Source organism: Astatotilapia calliptera, chromosome 23 (assembly GCF_964374335.1).
Source record: "Astatotilapia calliptera chromosome 23, fAstCal68.1, whole genome shotgun sequence".
In the NCBI taxonomy this organism is placed as follows: Eukaryota; Metazoa; Chordata; class Actinopteri; order Cichliformes; family Cichlidae; genus Astatotilapia; species Astatotilapia calliptera.
Window position 1 is genome coordinate 40387690 of NC_137443.1, and position 19703 is coordinate 40407392.

At 44.2% G+C, this 19703-nt stretch overlaps 1 protein-coding gene across 3 annotated transcripts; it reads left to right on the forward strand.

Moving 5' to 3' along the window:
* On the forward strand, positions 1-15626 carry LOC113016656 (putative ribonuclease ZC3H12C). Of its 3 annotated transcripts, none has more exons than XM_026159640.2 (6): positions 1-140; positions 9766-10637; positions 10755-10894; positions 11079-11313; positions 11592-11698; positions 12136-15626. In XM_026159640.2, the coding sequence occupies exons 2-6, from the start codon at positions 9835-9837 to the stop codon at positions 13740-13742; spliced, it is 2892 nt and encodes a 963-aa protein (XP_026015425.1). In that variant the 5' UTR covers positions 1-140; positions 9766-9834; the 3' UTR covers positions 13743-15626. The 3 variants fall into 3 exon arrangements, with proteins under 3 accessions (XP_026015425.1, XP_026015427.1, XP_026015426.1); XM_026159642.2 differs by having other exon boundaries at positions 58-196; XM_026159641.2 differs by lacking the exon at positions 1-140 and adding an exon at positions 4712-4972.
* Positions 15627-19703: the final 4077 nt, after the last annotated feature.

The following is a 19703-nucleotide window of genomic DNA, read 5'->3' on the forward strand; positions in this document are numbered from 1 at the left end:
CGTTGCTCTCTTCAGCCTGACGCAGTTTGGCTGGGTCACGCTGCAGTCCGGCCGGATGTTTTGCGTCGCCAGTATGTGATGAAGATGGGCGCGTTTTAACGCCAAGCTTGTCGTGCGGCTCCAGCGGCGGCTCTGACCAGGTGAGAACCCGCCAACAGCGTCCTCAGGGCGGACTCGTTAGCCGGAGCAGCCGCAGGTTGGTGTGGGTGAGAGCTGCAGGGAGGTCGTGACGGTGTTGGTTTGCGGTGACCGTGCACGCCCCATGCGCGCTCCCAAACATCCATAATATAGTTTGTTGACTGTATCCTCTTCAACAGGCTGACAACGGGATGGGTGCTGCTGTGGGGTTTCGCGCCTTTTAGGCTGAAAATGGAGCTGATGCGTGTTTTTGAAATTAGCATTAAGGCAGTTTTGGGGTGAAGAAGGCCTGAGTGAAGCACAAGTCTGCTCTCTGGGGAATTCAGGAGGGAGAAGAGGCGCTCTTGTCTCTCCCTCCCACCTGTCTCCGCAAACTGACAGCTGTGCTGAACACTGGTTATAGTGGTTCAGCGAAGGGGTCGGACCAGTAGCAGTCCAGGCTTTGAGCCTTTGGATGGGGATGGGGGTGGGGGGCGTGGTGTAGGCACGAGCCCAACAGCTGTCTGTCCACACCCCGTGGGGCTTTTATTTAGTGAGCCCACTTTGCTTTCTTCTCACCATCACCCCTGTTTCCAAACTCAAAGTGTGTCCCTGTCACGTTTAAAGGCTATTCTGTATCAAATAACATCCTCGTGCATGCTGCTACACATGTCACAGTTTAAGAGGAAAGGTAATTAGCTGCTTTTTGGAAAATACTGCAGCTTCAGCAGTGATGTTTGGCCCTCTGACTCCACAAAGACTTCCTCTGTTCACTTTTCTGTGGTATTCATTTGAAACACACACACACACAGAGGTGATGACTTTTGCCATGATATCCTGAACTTACTCTGTACTGCTGGTGGTGCTGGCAGTGCTGAGTGGATGTGCAGAGGTCAGAAAGAGGTTACAAGGAGCAAAAGGTCTCCTTCTGTTGCCTGAACCTCGGTTGGATAGGAAAAGTGGACCACAGTGATGCACTGCACCTTCTTTCTCCCCATTTGTCATTTTTCCAAACACAATAGAAGATTAATCGCTTACTTTTTATTGTTTTTAAGTGACAGTGAATTGAACATCGCTGGATTTCTGCTTGTTTTGAGAACTTTGTTTATTGCACCTCAGTCAAATGTGGGATGTGTCTCATGCAAAGCCAGAGGCATTTTACTTTTTCATGACTAAAGTGGTTATTAAAATAGTCCCTGACTCGTCGCCCGATAGTTTGCAAGTCTTATCAATAAGGAAGTAAGACTAGAGCAGGTTGGACCAAACCCGGCAAGAATTAATTTCTGGCACAGGAAGAAGCCTCCCGCTGCAGCTCAGCTCTGTTGTGCTGGGTTCTCAGCGTTCGTCCTGCTGCTGCTGCAGTTGTTGGGAGCAGTGCACACCTGTTTGTAAGGACAGATGGCCCCCACAGAGAGCTCCTCCTGTCTCTGTTAGAGCATTTGGGAGCTGTGCAGTCGGTCAGCTGTTGTATGCATCTCTCCTCAGCACCCTCGTCTGACTCTGAGAGCTGACTAGGAGCATATTCTTATTTAATCAGGCATTTGTTTTCTTGTTGAGCCCACTAAAGCTGGGGGAACACTTATTTTAGTTGGCAAATTGGCTGAGCACACACACCGACACCACACCGCTTTCTGTTGCCTCTAAATACATGCTGCTACTTGTTGCTGCCAAGATAAATGCAGCTGGATATTTCAGCCTTATCTCTCTAAATTAATTTTTCCGTTGGCAGATGCGTTGTCCTCTGGATCGTACTCAGTTTCCACGGGTGTGGCTGCTGCAGCTTGGCTGCTCATTAGCCCGAGTGCTGTGTTGGCCCCTACGAAGAATCCAAAGTGAACACTGCAAATAATTCAATTAAACCTGCAATGATTACGTATTAATTTTATACCAGCGTACCAATTATAGCCAATTATACAACTACTTTGATTGTAAAGTGCAGTTGATTTTGTTATTTTTGATGCAAAAGTGTGAAATATTTGCTGTTTTGGAGCACAGATCTTGAATAAAACCAGGCAGGCTTTATGTAAGTTCCCATTAAGCTAGCAAAACAATTCTTAACCACTAAGACCTATAAAGGTGTCCTGTCAGGAGGCAACATGTGAGTAGCACATCCTTTAAGTCCTGGAAGTTGTTTTTGCAGCTCACCCAAGCGACGGCCTTCTCATGAATGCTAGAATTCCTGTTTTCCCATAAACGATCCAGGTGCACTGTTCTGACTCTTCCTATCTTATTCAAAAACTAGTGCTGCAGTAGCTTTTCAGATGGCAGGGATCACCCACATCCCTCAGGTTTCCTGGGTCAGTCTTTCCTTGCATGTTGGGAACACCCCACTACACCTGCTGCTAAACTGAATTTGGATAATGAATGTTCACCTGCTCCCTAATCTATCCCCCCAAGTGCTGTTTTAACAACTTTTTTTTTTTTAAACATTGGCCCTCTTCTTAATCACTAATATGAGTCATTAGTGTCACATAAATTTTGTGCTGCAGAATATCAGTATTTTTTTTTTCAGTCACATAAATCACAACCGTATTTTCATTTCATATTTAACATTTGTCTCGTGCAGTAATTTATTTAATCATTTATGCTCGGTCTTGGCCGTTGTAAGTCGTTTTAAGAAAAATACTTAAAAGTTTCTGTGAAACCCAAACCACTGGCTGTCTCTATTAGGTTGACATGACTAGTGGACATGCCTTGTCACCTCCCACGGTATTACATATCGACAGTGTTATTTATTTATTTATTTTGCTGTCAGTACTCTGTGTTGGTGACCAGAGGGGACAAAAAAAAAAGATCAATAGTGACACTGAGACGTTTGATTTTTTTTTTTTTTTTTTCCCCTGGCTTGCTTTGGTGCCATGCAGCACTCATGTTACAGCAGTACCTGATTATGTGCAGTTAGACAGAGTCCCTGAGGAGCAACAAAAACATGCAGTTGCTATAGAGTCTGCAGAAAATGGAGACAAAAGCTTCGGATTTGGAGGTGAAGGAGCAACTGTGTGTGTCCACCTTACTTTTATTTCATCATTTTAATACACAGGGATCAGCTGTGGGATTTGAGTTGCGCTACTTGGCTCGGATGAAGAGTCATTTGATTTAATTTTTTAAAAAAAAGTGTCCTAGATAAACAGCTCACATATTAAGCTGCACCATGTTCATCTTTGGCATATTTGGCATATTAATTTACACTGTTGTTATAAGCATCTGCCACTTTCACCTCTGTCCAGTCTGTGTGTCACTTTGGTCAGCTGGGTATCCATATTCAAGTGCATGGTACTAGACTACAGTGTATTGTTCTCTGCTCTTCATTCTGCCTGTTTGATAGAGGTGGGACTCATCAGACACTGATACAATATTATTGGGATTTTTTGCGATATTGATAAACTTTATTGCGATTTATCACTTTTTCTCACAAAGTTAAACTTTGTCAATATTTCCTTTTTTAAAAATTTAAAACAACTAAAGGTAGCCATTGATTTGGTTTAAAAAAAAAAAAAATTTAATTCGTTAATTTAAGATTTGTAGATACATGGAGGTTTCTGTCTTATTTACTACTATTAGTGTGTATTAAGTAGCAGCTTTTTCAAGTTAAGTGTATCCAGCGTTGGATGGTTTTTCGGTTGAGATGAGTTTGTTTGGCTAACGTTATTTCGGGATGGGCGTGTATGAGATAAGCTTTTTTTGTTGTTCAGTATTTAAATGTAGGGTCTTTACCTTACAATATAAAGTGGCTTGAAGCAACTTGATTGAATTGTTGAATTTGATGCTATATAACTGAAATTGAAATACATTTATACCAGTGTACAAGAAAACGTAGGCAAGTTCTTGTGTCATTTTGGGTGTTGAAGTATGTTGCTTTTCTTTAACAAATGGGATCCTCTACACGTGCTACATAATCATATAAAAGACAAAAAGGCAAAGATTTGTGCTCCTGAGTCATCGGCCTTAAGTGTGCCACAACAATGCTGAGCAGGTCCCCTCCTCATACTCACTGGGACATAAAACTTTTTGATGTCTCTCGCCCCCCACACACTTGTCTTTTTTTCTCTTTCAGCGCAGCCACACTCTTCTCTTTCCTCTTGCACTCTCTTAAAGGCCACAGCAGTCTTTCAGCCAGCCTTCAGCTTTTCTTTCAGTTGAAACCCCTCCTGTCACCACCACCGCCACCCTCCCCACAGCTCGAGACAAAGAGAGGAGAGTGACTGTGGCGCTCTGTAGCCAGGTGTTCTCCATTGCTGCCCGGGGCCGTAATAGCACCAGGCCTCACACTGCAGCTGCCCTCCCCAGCCTCCCATTGTGTAGCTCCATTGTTCAGCCTCCCACCCCTCGTTGATTCATCGGCCACACAGGGGAAGCCCTTTCAGGCCGTGGAGTGTGTGAGTTAGCGTGCGTGTGTGTGTGTGCCGGTGCACGTCGAGTACGCGTGCCTTGGGGAAACTGGGTGTTGCAGACATCTGCCCACAGCCACTCCCCTCCTCCCCCGCCTCTTGCCTCTGCACCTCATTGTAGGGCTGCTGCTTCTCCGATTGGTTAGAAGCAGCCACTCTAAACGAGGGAATGGCTGACATTGTTGGGTCCATCTGTTCTGCCACTCATTGTCCAACTTGCCTGCTTCTTCAGAGGGGGGAAAAAGACACACACACAGCTCTGGAAGACAGAGGCGTGAGGCTGGAGCTGGATGCTCTAGAAGAAAGAAGAAATCGATCTTGGATGTTGTTGCTGTTCGAACTTTGGGATTGGTTCTTTCTCAGTTTCACCTGCAGCGTTTTTTAATCGGCTTTTCAAGGATTTAAAGATGTTGAAATGAGCTAATCACATTTCCTCTCTTCATTGTTTGTTGCACTTTATTGGTCTGGTGAGTGTGATGGAGTTCCCTCCTCTCTATTATAACCTGACTTTTATACTGAAATTTATCTTCTGCTTGCTATAAAATAGAAATATTGGCTTTTGTATGACAGGTTGCTCCTCTAGAGCCTCACTAGACTTCCGCTGCGCTGCAGGATCATCAAAAAAACTGATGCTGGCATACAGGGAGTAACCTAGACTCCTTTAAGTTTTCAGAAAGGTTCGAGTCATTTATAATTCACAAGGGCAAATTCAGATTAAAGAGGAAAAGATGGAGCCTACTTTCTTTGTTGCTTGTGAAATATTGCTGAAAATGGATGCAACTTGCAGAACCCATTAGTGACTTTTTACCACAAGAGTATTTTTAAAAAGATTCTTGGTGTGCAGGATAAGAATTTTTAGTGCTGTAGCACCTGCCTAAACTTTGCTCACTTCTGCCGTCACTGCAGTTGTTCAGATTTGTGTGATATGTGTTGATATGAAACTTGATGCAGGAGGGATGGGCTTCCTGTGATGCTGGTTAAAAATATATATTAGTGTCACATTAGTGGATAAAACAAAAAAGTTTTCAGAAAGTTTTCTATAAGGTGCTGCCCTTAGAGAGAGAAAGTGTGTGTGTGTGTCTGTTTTGTGCAATGGGTGGGGGATACCCATTGCAGATACCGCGCTCAGCAGACATCTGTTGCCTTGTTGCTGGTGGGTAAAGTCTAGTGCGCCACCTAGATGCACTAATGCATGCACACTTTTTACAGTAACTTTTGCACTGTGCTGCAGACACAGGGGTCTACCCCCCACCCCCCGTAGTCCTGCGCCCCCTCTCAGACCGCCTTTCAAAATGGAACCCCCCCAATCCGCTGCACGCACTTGCACAAAGCGCTGCAAGGACTGTGTTACATATTCATTACTGGTTCTATCAAAGCCAGCAGTGGTGTGTGTGTGTGTGTGTGTGTGTGTGTAAGCTGATGTTTGAAAGATGCACTCGCTCACCCTGGAGGTTTGGAGATGCCACGATGTCTTTGGGCCGTTAAAGCTGGACCCGATTTCACATGCATTCGTCTGCAGAGCTCTGCCACACAAGAAGACTTTTAAAACCCTAGCTATGAAAAGACTTACAGGCTTTCATCGTGACTGTTCAGGTTTTTGATGTTAAGCAGCTCAAACTACGGGATTATGATTAGATTTATCCAGATTGTGAAAAAGATCAAATGAGGGTAAAGAGGTTGTGAAAGCAAAGAAACTTAACAGAACTAAAAGATCCAGAGTTATCTCAGCAGTTAATATCTTTGGGCCTTGGACTGATTTTTCATACAAAATGTTTTAAATATGTAATCTTGGACTGTGACAAAGCAGTTTTTTTTTCAGACCTTATTCGCCATGGTTTTCTTTCAACCTGTAGGCAAATTGCTCAATTGATTAATCATAGATATAATCACAGTAACTACTAATGAAGATTATTAGCAGATCCAAACCAACATGTCAGTCAATTGATATTAACAGGCAGTTTTGACTGGCCTCAGATGTATCAGCATTCAATTACAAGTTCTACTTAATTTTATTTATATGGTGTCAAACCTCAACAACAGTTGCCTTAAGGCGCTACAGTTATAAAGAGAAAAAAGTCAAATGACTGCCTATGAGCAAGCACTCGGCGACAGTGGGAAGGAAGAACTCCCTTTTAACAGGAAGAAACCTCCATCAAAACCAGGCTCAAGTAGGAAGACAAGAAAGTGTTATCCAATATGCACTGATATAGTTGTTGTTTTTTTTTTTTTCCTGAAATATAATTTTGAAATAGTTCAGAAATTCTGTCATCACATAGTTTGCCCAACAGAGCGGCGCTGTCTCTACCTCAGATCTGTCTGCAGCGCATGTAGCAGAATATCATGACCACTGAGTAAATCTTGTGAGTTACTGGCTTTTCTGCAAAATTAATATCCAATAATGCCATAATTTTTCCTTTTTACGTGTAATTACTGCATCTATGTATATTAAAAAATATCAGCAGATAGATCTGTATTGACCTGATATCGATCAGCAAACCCATCACAAGCTAGTGTACTGGTAGTGTGCCGGTCCCAAGCCCGGATAGGTGCAAGGGCATCCGCTGTAAAATCAAACACGTGGATCCACCCATTTGGTGTGATGACAGCTTGGTAAATAAGGGAGCAGCTGAAACTACCGGGTGGAGCTTTATTTATCAGCTGTCGCACTATATGCAGTGTGGGAGCCCATCAGCTGGCCTGCTGGCTTATCCTCTGGGGAGCCAGTGATTCAGGGCTACTGGTGTAGGTGGTGGATATCTGTGTTCTGATCACTGGTCATTGTTTCCAAATGGCCACAAGAACTACCAGATGTGATTGTTTAGTAGAACTTGGATTACAGTCGAGCAGTAACCAGAAAGCTTTCAGTACGGAGAACATTGTCTGATACCTGAAAACTGTATAAAATAGGATGGTATTTATCTGTTGTGTCATATCAATTTTACACTGAGGCAAACACTACTTTGCACAATAATATGACGAAGACCAGGAGACCTTTTATAGCTGTTCAGTTGTTTATTAGAACCAAGAATTATTTGTTTCTCTGATCCAGAAGGGTGAAAGAAATTAAACTGCAACAACAAAATGAACAAATGTAAAATATCAGCTATCCACTAAACTGTTATTATCTGTATGGGCTGAGGATTTCCTAACCTCTGCAGATATCTGTAGATAGACTATTAAATATATTGATTGCTCTTGATTACCCTCTTTAAGGCTATGAATTATTTGTCAGCTTTTGATTCATATGGAGATATAATAGTGGTAAATAATGAAAAAAAGAGACTTCAACAGTAAAAACTTAGGTGGACTGCTAGAGCCCAAGCCCGATAAATCTATTCCAAATGCCTTTATCGACTCCAAACTGTCCGCTGTGAGATCTTTTTAGAGTACTCATATTTTTCTTGTAGCGACACAGTCAACTGTTGAATATTTTCTAATATTGTTGTTATTCTGCTGCTGTCATTCACAGTTTCGCTTTAGCTGGATCTGTTAGTGTTGGCGTGGCTGACCAGACTGTCTGAAGTTATGCAGTGCTGATGTGATGCTCGCGCTTTAGATTAGCTGATTGTTAAGCCTGAGAGAAGATCATCAGTGTAGCTGATGAGCTGCAAACTCAGTCCCACTCTCTCCACGGCATTATGAGTCACCTTGGGTCGTTAGTGTGTTTGTGTGTGCATCACAGGGCACCATCAACACCCACAGCAGCTAATGCCAAGGTCCCAGTCCTAATCAGTGCTGCGGGTCTATTGTTGTCTTGGTGGGTTACCAGTGAGGCACACGTAAACCCCTCTGCCCCCTCCTGCAGCAGACCTTTTTGTAACATGTGTGAATTAAGGCGGGTCGCCGGCTGAACGCTGCAGCCTCTGTCTTGGCATTTGGATGGGAGAATGCTTTCAACAGCTGTAGCTTAGCAACAGTAGCTCAGCCACGTTGCTAGGCAGCCCTTTTTCATAAAATGCACACTCACTCCACCCCTTGTCTAACCGATCCTCCCCGTTCTACCAACAGCTTTAAGTCACTTCCCCATTTTCATCATTTGCTCTGCCCTGCTTGTCGTCAGGATTGTGTTCTGGCTTGGAAAAATTTTCAATTTTGTAGGTGCGAAGATTTTAAACTTCAAAGTAGAGTTCAGTCAGAATACATCAAGCTGCATATTTAGGGTCAAATCTATTAAAATAAACAAATAAAAAGCCAACTTTGTCCCAAATAAGACTTCAAGACTTCAAAAAGTTCATTTTTCACTTCTAAAAGCATTTTTGCCCTTGTGGAATTTCCCCACAGATTTCACCTCAGGATTAGTCGAAACTTTTCCTTTATTACAAACCTCTAAACCTTTATTAAACCTTTATTACAGATCAGACTAGTCTAACCTCAGACCTGATGCTCGAATACAACGCCCCGATTGACTTCATAGCCTTCAGTGTTTTAACGAGTGACCCCAGTGGGAAGAAGCATATGGGCCTTAATTACCAGGTAGAATGAGGAGGGAGAATAGTCCAACCGCCCTAGTTCACCCTCTGCCCCCCCAATAGATTAATGTGCTGTGGCGTGGTGCTATTAAAAAACACACACACACTGGGCCAGACATGAAAAAACGCGGGAGTCCATTAATTAGGGATAGAGGCCCCATCAGCTCTTTGTGTCTGCCAGCCTGTGCCTGACCGCGCAGCCAGTCAGATTGTTTTTTTTCTTTTTTTGTTTTTGGGCAGAACAGATGGATCCAACACTGTTAGCCGCAAATTCTAGGTGTAAAATCAGATTTCCATAAAATGACAGTCAGTGTGGACTTTAGATTATCATTATCACACAGCCTGGATGCAAATTCTCTTTTTTGCAAATGATTTCTCCCTGGAATTTCAGAGGAACTGCTGTGGTAGCAAATGCTACACTTTTCAGCCAGGGTTTTCATCCACGTATACGTTTAAGTAGGGATTTACCCAATTTCCCTGTTGGCCTTTGTGCCATCGCGTCGAGTTATTAGACGTTAGTATTATTATTATTATTTTATTTACTTTGTCTTCATTTTTTTAATTCCCTTAGTTTCAGTCAGCTTCCAAAGTGGGTTTGCTTATGTTAGTTTATCTTAGCTGCATGGAGTCGTCTGACAATCATGCAGACTATAAAATTTAAAATATGAACCAACGCCAGTCAAATGTAGTCAAATCCAGGAGCCGGGATTTGACTACATTGGGCACGGTTTGAATGCTAAATCCATCTTTTATCTACAGTTTACTCACTCGCTCCACCTTTCTTCCTTTAGGCACCAATGAGTCAAGTTTTGTGAGTGGGCAGCAGTCAGCCCAGTGTGCTGGATGTCTGTGACAGACCCATGGGTCAGAAGGACCATGTGGAGGCAGGTTCAGGCCATATCCTCGACCTGGGGCTGGATTTGGAGTATCTACACGTAGCGGGGGGTGACCGGCAGGCTGGCGGCGCTGACGGGCCCCCTGCTATGGAGGAGCAGGGGGAGAGCACCGCTGGCTCCCCTCCACTGACCGTCCTAGAGGAAAACAGTGGGTTCGACGCAGAGGGCGAGTCAGCGTTGACCTCCAGCTCCACCCTCGCTCCAGGTACCGACTCGGACGGAGGAGACGGAGGGTCGACTCACAGTAAGAACACCCACCAGCCCCTCTGCCGGACCCAGTGTGTGGACTTAGGCACCGAAGGCCCTCCCGAGCCCCCATCTGAACTTCTAGCAGAGCTTGAATGTGACGCCCATGCCCAGTCCACACTCGGCTCCCCATCCGAGCACCTGCCTGAACCTCCACCCAGTCTGTCTGCTTCAGAGCCTGGCTATGAGGCTGGTGGGAAAGAGTACCAGGCTAAGCTCGAGTTTGCCCTCAAACTCGGCTACTCCGAGGAGACGGTGCGACTGGTGCTGTCTAAGCTCGGCCCTGACACCCTAATCAATGACATACTGGGAGAGCTGGTCAAGCTGGGCACCAAGTCAGACAGTGAGCAGCCGGCTGGATTATTAGCCTCTACCTCATCCTCTTCATCTTCCTCATCCTCCTGTGGATGTTCTGATTTGCTGGAAGGCCAGAGGCCAGACTCACCCTGTCATTCAGACTCTTTGTGTGACCAGGACAACCTGCGGCCAGTCGTGATAGATGGCAGCAATGTAGCCATGAGGTGAGCTCTATTATTATATATGTGTATATGTTTGTCAGTGGAAACTGCTGTAAAGAAACACATTAAAATCATAAATGTTTATTTACGCTGTCTTTTACCTTTTCACCGTTTTCACAGCCATGGCAACAAGGAAGTGTTTTCCTGTCAGGGCATCCAGCTGGCTGTAGATTGGTTCCTCGAGCGCGGCCATCAAGACATCACAGTTTTTGTGCCTGCGTGGCGGAAAGAGCAGTCCCGACCCGATGCCCCTATAACAGGTCAGTAGAAGACGCGGTTTAACTAACATCCATTTTCTTAACTGCTTATCCACCTTAAGGTCGTGGGGTGATAGGCCCCGAACACATCAGCAGGAACTCACAGGGCTAAAGATCCAAAATAGGTAATAATGGTTTTCTAGCACTGCATTTCCCCCCAGCCTTACTATAATCCTTTCCTTCACAGATCAGGACATCTTACGTCGCCTAGAGAAGGAAAAAATCCTGGTGTTCACGCCTTCACGGCGTGTCCAAGGTCGACGCGTGGTCTGCTATGACGACCGCTTCATTGTCAAGCTGGCCTATGAGTCAGACGGCATTATCGTCTCCAACGACAACTACAGAGACCTGGCTAACGAGAAGCCCGAGTGGAAGAAGTTCATAGATGAGAGGCTTCTCATGTATTCCTTTGTCAATGATAAGTGAGTAGGGGAGGATGTTATGAGGACATTCATAACTCTTATCTTTGAATCAGAGTGATGTTTAAATAAATAAAGTTTATTTGCAAATAAAATCTCACACTCTGCTGTAAAGAAGGCATTTTTCACTTTGCTATACGTGGGGAATCAATTATATTCTGTGTGCCTCCTTTAAAGCTTCCACACTTGAAGCTGGTGAAGCAGTTTTAAAGAATGTGGATGGACACCATCGTATTTCCTCTAATAGCGAATTAATGCTCTCATCCTTTCTAATCTCGCAGATTCATGCCGCCAGATGACCCTCTTGGTCGTCACGGCCCGAGCTTAGACAACTTCCTGAGAAAAAGGCCCGTCATGCCTGAGCAGAAGAAGCAGCCTTGTCCATACGGTGAGAAGAAAGTCACGAAATACACGTCGAAATAACGCACATGAAACATTTTGTGCTTTTTAAGAACCACGTAATAATTTATATTGGATTAGAATCTCTCTCACATGTGTGGTGACATTGGACCTCATTTGCAAATGCGTTAGTGGAGACTTTCTTATCCTGCAGAAAGTTATCGTCAGATTTATGACGTGTGCGCCAGCCCATTTGTTTCTCACCTCTGTGCGTATGCTGCTAAATCAGACTCATTCTAAATCAGTTGGCATACTGCCACACCCCCATTTCTCTATATTTCTCTGGATCTGTATATTTACCAGTAGGTCAAGTGGACAGAGCGGTGCTGATGTCGTGCAGTTAGTTAGTAAATGAGCTCCCCTTTCTCTGCCCACTCTGTGTGTTTACTTGTTTACTGAAGCGCACGTTGTGTCTCTTTGCTTCAGGAAAGAAGTGTACTTACGGTCACAAATGTAAGTACTACCACCCGGAGCGAGGCGCCCAACCACAGCGTGCCGTGGCTGATGAGCTGCGTGCCAGCGCCAAGACTTGCGTCGTCTCAAAGAACCAGGGCGACGCCGGGCTGGTGAAGAGCCACAGCGTGCCAGCTGGTAGCATCGACGCCAAGAAAGGCGCCCCGAAAAGGCAGTCAGACCCCAGCATCCGAGCTCTGTCATACAGCGACGCCGAAGAGAAGCTGCTGGCCAAAGGGAGGCTGGAGGTGCAGAAGAATACTGTGTGTGGCAGCAGCAGTAGCAGCTCCACTAGCGGTAGCTGCGGTGGGAGTGTAAGCATGTCCCCGGCCCCAGGAGGCCCACCATCCACTCTTGGCCTCCCACAAGAGCAGCAAGCGAGACCAGTGATGCCTCATGGTCACTTACCAGCCCCCAGCCATGACCTTTACCCTCACTGTGAGTCTCCAGACTTAAGCTACTATTCAGTAACACGTGCTTACACTGGCCTGAGTCTCTCCTCCAGACGGAGCCCAGACTGTCGCTTCCCCAATGACACAGACCTGCGGCTGGGCTCAGCTGGCTCCGAGTGCAGCAGCGAAAGCAGCGTCAGTTGCGGCAGCAGCTGCGACTTGTACAGCGAGAGGCAGTGTCCCGGATGCCCCCCGGACCCCTTACTGGAAGACGCTGTCCATTTTCCTAATCCCCACAGCCGACTGTACTCCCATCATGCCACATCTAGCCATGAACTTTGTGGCCTGCATCCTGCCGAATACACAAACATTCAGCACAGCCACACGCCGAGCACAGGACTACACCCTTACCACCTGAGCGCCGCACGCGGGCAGAGCTGCGCTCATGATCCGCCTCCACTAGAGGCTCCCCCAAAGCGGCCCCTCTACCCCCTGCCCCCTCATCTCCAGCACCAACCGCTGACCGCACGGTCCAGCTGCCCAGGCGACTACCACTCTCTGCCGCAGTCCAACCCCGCACCCCCTGGCTCACCCCTTGGCCGCTGCCTGGCCCCAACGCGAGCAGAAAGTGTGTCCGACTCACACCTGTACGAACACCTCTCCACATCACACCATCGCCACCGACCAAAAGCCCTGCCCAGCTGGGACAAGTACTACAGGCAGCCACCGCTGCCGCCGTCCAGATACGAGCCGCCTACCTACCAAAGCCTGCCAGACACACGCCAGTCGTCCTGGCACACTCCTCCATGGACACAAGACGGCTACGGCCAGCATCACTCCTCTCACCCAGCTCTCCACCCATCCCCAACTCATTACCTCAGCCACCCACCGCCCCCAGCCCACTCTCCTTGCCCGCCTCATCCATCCAGCACCCCTCTCCCGCCGTACCCACCTCACAGCTCTCACCTTACCGTGCCGTCTCATGCCCCTCCCTCCTACATGTCACAGCACCCAGAATCCCCTTCGCACAGTCGCTACGGCGATGCGAGGGAGAAAGTGTACATAAACCTGTGCAACATCTTCCCCTCAGAGCTGGTAAGCCGGGTTATGGCCAGAAGCCCCCACATCACAGACCCCCAGCAGCTGGCAGCTGCCATCCTTGCAGAAAAAGCCCAAACAGGCTACTGAGGAGGGAAGGTAAAGACGAGCTAAGTAACTGCTTCGCATAGCAACACTGGTAAATGGACTGGTACTTGCAGTGCGCCTTTCTACTCAGTTTAAGCACTCAAAGTGTTTTCTCACTCCCTCAGACTTCTGATTGGTAGACGACCTGCTCTACCACCTGAAACACAGCCGTCCTCACACTGCCGGGATTACGCTTTCAGATTGTCTGTGAGGAGAGCCGTTTTCATTTCTTATATTAATAATCGAACAATGCAAAAGTCTCCAGGACATAAAAAGCTGAAGATAATCCAAATCCAGGTCTGGTCACTGTGCAGCAACAACTTTTACCAGGTGTGGAAAGAGAGCGAGACACTGGACGAAGTCTGTGATTTTGACTTAACCTGCGACAAATGGAGATTTGTTCTAGACCCCGCCCCCCAGCTGTTGTTTTTATTTGTACTGTAGCTTTGCATACAGGACGTTTATACAAGGGCACCTTTGGTTTTACACCCAAACCATAATCTGGTGAGTTGGTTTCACAAAAATACATCGAAAATGTGATTGAATTTAAGAGTTATTTATACATAAACACACATTATGTGTATTGTACACTGAGTCAAACGGAGCCACCACACGGACCAGGTCTTGTCCTGTGTCAACGGTCATCGGGTACTCGGTTATCACTCAGTGGTTTCAAACTTCTGTTTGTCCAAGGTCTGTTCCATAAGTGTGTGTGTGCGTGTGCGTGTGTGTGTGTGTGTGTGTGTGTGTGTGTGTGTGTGTGTGGATTTTTTTCCCATGTTGGTAAACACGGGAAGATGGTCATCTTATTTGAGATGACGTCAGTTTTTTGGTCAGAGTTGTAGCTGCAGAGATGGGTGACCCTGTCGTGTGTACCTTAGTTTTAGTAAGGGACATCTCTCTCGCTCTTTCTCTCTGGCCCTTTCTTTTGGGTCAACTCTGGTATCTGCTACAGACAGAACATCCGGCCACCGGTAAATAAACCATGTACATATTGTGAATATATTTATCAGATCCCTCTGCTGTGCTTTTGGCTAACAGCGTGTACTGTCGTCTGTAGCAGATCCCAGCTGAATCCATGCTTGACAGAGAAAACCTTGTTTGATACAAATTGTATCATTAACTAAGTCGCTGATGTTATATACAGTACATGGACTCGATGATCCGTATCTATCAAACACTCTTGATGTATTGCTGTATGATGAAAGTGCAGTGACAAAACTTTTGTTCCAATCAAAATGTTCCAACTTTTAATCTTGTGGAAATAGCTTTGAGACAATTATTTCAAATATATTTTAATCAAAAGGAGTTGGGTGCCTACTATGTTTAGGCGTCGCAGTTTCGTTACCTTTTGGGTTTAAAGCTGGCTTATTGTTTTGTTTTGTTTTTTTATAAAGGAGCTCTGGGTACTGCTGGGTACTCATCGGAAAATAAGAAAAGGTTTAGGTTTCAGCGTGAGGTTTGGGCCAGTTCATGTTAGGATTTTTTAGCCTCTTCTTTAAGTCAGGATATAATGTTAAATTATGCTTTAAATAACATAAAATTGGGGCAAGGACAATTTATTGTCTCTATTAAAAGGGACCTTTTATGCGAATTTCCAGTAATGTATTTTTATTCTGAGAGTCTACTAGAGTAGCTTTGCATGATTTGTAGTTCTTAAAAAACAACAACAATAAAATAAAAAACTATCCATACAGTTCATTCTGGATCTTAGACATTTTTGCTCCCAGCTCTTTGAGGCTCCTCCTCCCTAAAAGGCTACTTTGTTCTGATTGGCTAGCTCTCATCAGACTTTGGGAAACAGAACCCAGTGCTTGACCATATTAGGACATCTTCCAGAGTTGATGTCAGCTCAGCAGAAAAGTAAAAAAAATTATTATTATTTTTTTTTTAAAAATCAATCATCGGGAGCAGCCTGAGGCCTGGAGTTTATGCTAGCAGACAAGTGTATACAGTGACCTCAGTAAAAACTTTGATCATGTTTAATTGCAGTCAACATTGTAGCAGTGTTTATGTATGGCAGAATATAAGGAAAAGCATAAAAAGGTCGCCTTTTTTCCCCTGAGTTGAGTGCACAGACCCCAGCCTTGTTTTAAAGGGGACTTTTATATTTAGGTCTATATGAAAGCCTATGGCGGCCATTTTGAATGTATCCAAAGTTCTACTCAGTGTCTGCCATAGCAAACAGGTGTGGTCTTCATGTAACAATAATTCATCACCTCACTAGTGAATTATTTGAAATAACGACAATATAAAACAAATTTAGCAAAGGTTAGCGAGCTAAGCTGCTAGCTGCTTTCTAGTAGTCAAATGTTGAAAACTTCTGTCTGATATTTTAATACAAAATATTAAAACTCCTTTAGCCTCAGTGCATTACTGCCTGGTAGCTCAACAAATGAAGACAATATTTCAATTTCAGCATTTGGAGGTTAAATTACACCTGCCTTGGCAACCCGAGCACTTCCTTAGCTAATGGTAACACTTTTTTCTATGCGTTCAAGATGCTACCTGCCTGTGGGACTATTGAGGAAGACATACTTCTAATAGTAGGATGCAGCATTAAGTAAAATGTTCACCGACTTTATATTTTTTATTTTCCTTTCAATGTTAATGTTGCTGGAGTTCTTCAGAACACAAGTTTGGTTGTTTTCTGTCGACTGGAGGCCCTAAACTGTAAAGTTCAAAATGGCCACCGAGGAAATAAAAGTTTAGCACTTGAGCTCATCGTACCATTAATCACAAGCCAGCTACATATAGCCCACTGGTTTCTTTCCTGTCCAACACATGCTGTTGATGAGAGAGAACCTCTGTGTGTATTGAAGAAGCGCCTTCTCTCTGGCCTCCTGGCACTGTGTGTCAGCGTGGCACCTGAGGGTGGGCCCAAAGTAATGCCTCTTCGTGGCATTGTGCTTATGACACATCCAATAATCTGAACTATGTTCAGCAAACTTTTATGCATGTTTTTAGTTCCTGCATGTGTTCTTGTTTAATTTATGTACATATCTGTTTTCCTGAGAGGCGTGTCTTGCCGTTGTTGTGATGTAATGCTAGTTGTTGTTTAAGTGTTGTTTTTAGGTTTAACTGTACACATAACAAGCTTTTTTTCTTTTTGGTGTGTGAATTTTTCACTTATTGTCCGGTCTTGGCTGCTACAACACTGGATATTTACTTGTTGGGATGAAGAAGCCTGTGATGGATGACGTCCCATTTTTCTCCAACTGTTGTTTCCTTTGGAAGTGCACTCAGCCATATATAGCAATATGCTGACTTGCGGATATCATAACTCTTACTGGATAAAAACCTATTTCACATAGTATTCTACTGGCACAATGTAAATACTAAGTACTTCAATATTATAACACTTTCTGCTGTAACTGTGATTATTCATTAAAGAGTACTGCTATAAAAGATGGTGAGTCACAGAGGGTCGTTTTAAGTGTTTTATAGCACCACTGTTGGGTCGTTACTCAGAAAAAGTTGTATTACACAGTAGTCTGAACTTTTTCTTTTTTTTTTTTTTAAAGTAACGAGTACATTACTTAATTACTCCCTAGAGAAAGTAATTATAGTACTTTGTATTTCAAATCATGTTAATGAATGTCACATAATTACCATTGCAACTAAAAATAATTGATCTGATCCAAGTGTGCCACTGTATATAATCACAAGTATGCAAAGTGACCAAAACACATGCTGAAAATTTAAAACTTTTATTTGTGAACCAATGAAATAGACCAAAATCCACTTGTGCCTTCTATCTTACGGAGTACTAACATGAACATAAGGATGAGGAGGAGGGGGGACTCCAAAACAAAAGCAAAGCAAAACATGACAGCTGGTGCCAGAGCAGGCGTCATCACAGACACCGGCTTCATTGGAGGGGACAGATGCGCCAATAACTGCTGCTGTGAAGAAAAACAGTCAAACTGAAGCCTTGTAGCATCGATGTGGAGGGGGGGGGGGAGAGATGTCAGCAAGAGTTTTCCCCTCCAGTGAAGCTGGCCAATACACGATGCGTGCTGCTGCTTTACGGTCTTTGAACACATTACCAAAAAAAAATAAAAAATATGGGCTGGAAGCGCAGGATCATTTCTTTCACCTGCTATGGCAAACACAATAGTAACAATGGACACTGAAGTTAAACACAAAAGACAGGCTTATGTCATACAAATGCGTTACCGTCAAAACTCCAGGGCATTAAAAACAAAACAAAACAAACCCCCCCCTCCTGAAAAACTACCTACACCAGCTGTCAAGTATAGCAATAACATACTATAAACATATTCATCATATTGTTAATAAAAAAACAAAACAAAAACAAAATAAAATTAATGTTTACTCATTTCAAAAATGCACCCTGGAACATGTTTCCCACACCACAAAAGCTGGACTCCATTTGTTGTCTTATGTTGGATATGAATTGAAAGAGTTCAGGGAATTTTTGACCTACCCTCTACTTGATTTCCATGAGTCATGATAGCGAGGTCTGTTTGCACTAAGAGCTTCCAGTAAATCATCTCAGTCCCATTATTCTGCTGCACATCCTGAAACTGTCTCCTTGAAGTCAACATTTTGGGCTTCTTTAACTCACGAGAGCCTTTTAAAACCTCTGGAGTTCAGAGTGGTTCTGTGGACCGAGCCCACCATCGCTCGCCGCTTCTAAGAAGACCCTGAATGCTTCAATGGACCCTGGCAGACTGACCTACGCTCTGCACAGAGCACACCTTTATCAGCAGCATTTGTTCACTCATCTTCCTCATTTTTTGGGAGTTTTTTTTTGGGGGGGGAAACAAAAAGCAATAAACAAAAACCAAACAAACATCTGAGCAAGGCCAGGAGAAACTGCTGTGTAAAACTAGCTTGATATGTAAAAAATAACACTTTTCTAACCAGATTTCACAGGAATCCTCAATATTTTCAAGCAATCGTAACCAAAATACAGCCAGAAAGTAACTGACAACACGTAGCCTGCCCGGGAGCAATGCCGCAAAATGTAACAGTAACCAAGTAAAATTATTTTTGTTCATTTTTTTCTAATTTTATTTTGGGAGGGAGGGAGCATCCTAAGTGTTTGACTGTCAGTCACCAATGTTATTATTACTGAGGTAGAGATTTGTCCCGAACTGAGACAGATGTTTTCATAAGCTCCCCAGCCAGAGAGGTGCCAGGCCTCAGCTTCCATAGCCACCCACACACACACACACACACACACACACACACACACACCCCATTGGACAGACGGAGAAAAGGCTCGGCTGCAGTGCAGTTCCTCTGCCCGTCCTTATTTTCGGTCCCTGGGATCCTCTGTGAGCTGGCAGGCAGAGAAAACCATCTATGGTGACTGGGAATTAAACACTGGGACGCAACGCCTACACTACCAATTAGCTTATATTCACAATACTTTTAAGCTTGAGGGCGAGAGCTCAAAGTGGCACAAGTTGATATCCTATGACTTCTGTAAATTTAAAGAAAAACATTTTGTTTTTCCCTTTGTTACCTTTGCTACATTCGTTCGTCAAAACCTGCCATGTGACAAGTTGGGTGGCTCTTTGCCCTACGAGGGTCAGTTCAATTTTATTCACAGAAATATCTTATATCAAAAATTGCAATTATTGATTTTAGCCTGTAATGACACTATTAAAATACTGCAGTGTTATCTTTTTTTGTATAAATCTATAAATGTCATGTTTAAACTATAGTTTGACTTTAGTAAGTAGAGTTAAATTCTCTCTAACGACTTAGAGATGGTGAGAGTGTTAGAACATCTACCAGGTGATATGCTTTGACATGCTAATATAGAAGTGCTTTGACACTGAATGAAAACAATAACCTAATTTGTCCCTAAACTCCAGTCCTTATTTGGAAACCTGGGGTTAAACCCGGCCTCAACAGACAACTAAAAAGGATGGGCATCATCAATAAAACGAGTCAAACAAAAGCAGAAGGAAGAAACGTAAAAACAAG

What these genes read in the sequence shown, in the direction of transcription:
- LOC113016656 (XM_026159640.2), top strand. Translation starts at nt 9,835, where the DNA reads ATGGGTCAGAAGGACCATGTGGAGGCAGGTTCAGGCCATATCCTCGAC. An exon ending in TATTCCTTTGTCAATGATAA is followed by an intron (nt 11,314 to 11,591) that starts GTGAGTAGGGGA and finishes CTAATCTCGCAG; the next exon opens with ATTCATGCCGCCAGATGACC. An exon ending in GAAGCAGCCTTGTCCATACG is followed by an intron (nt 11,699 to 12,135) that starts GTGAGAAGAAAG and finishes TCTTTGCTTCAG; the next exon opens with GAAAGAAGTGTACTTACGGT.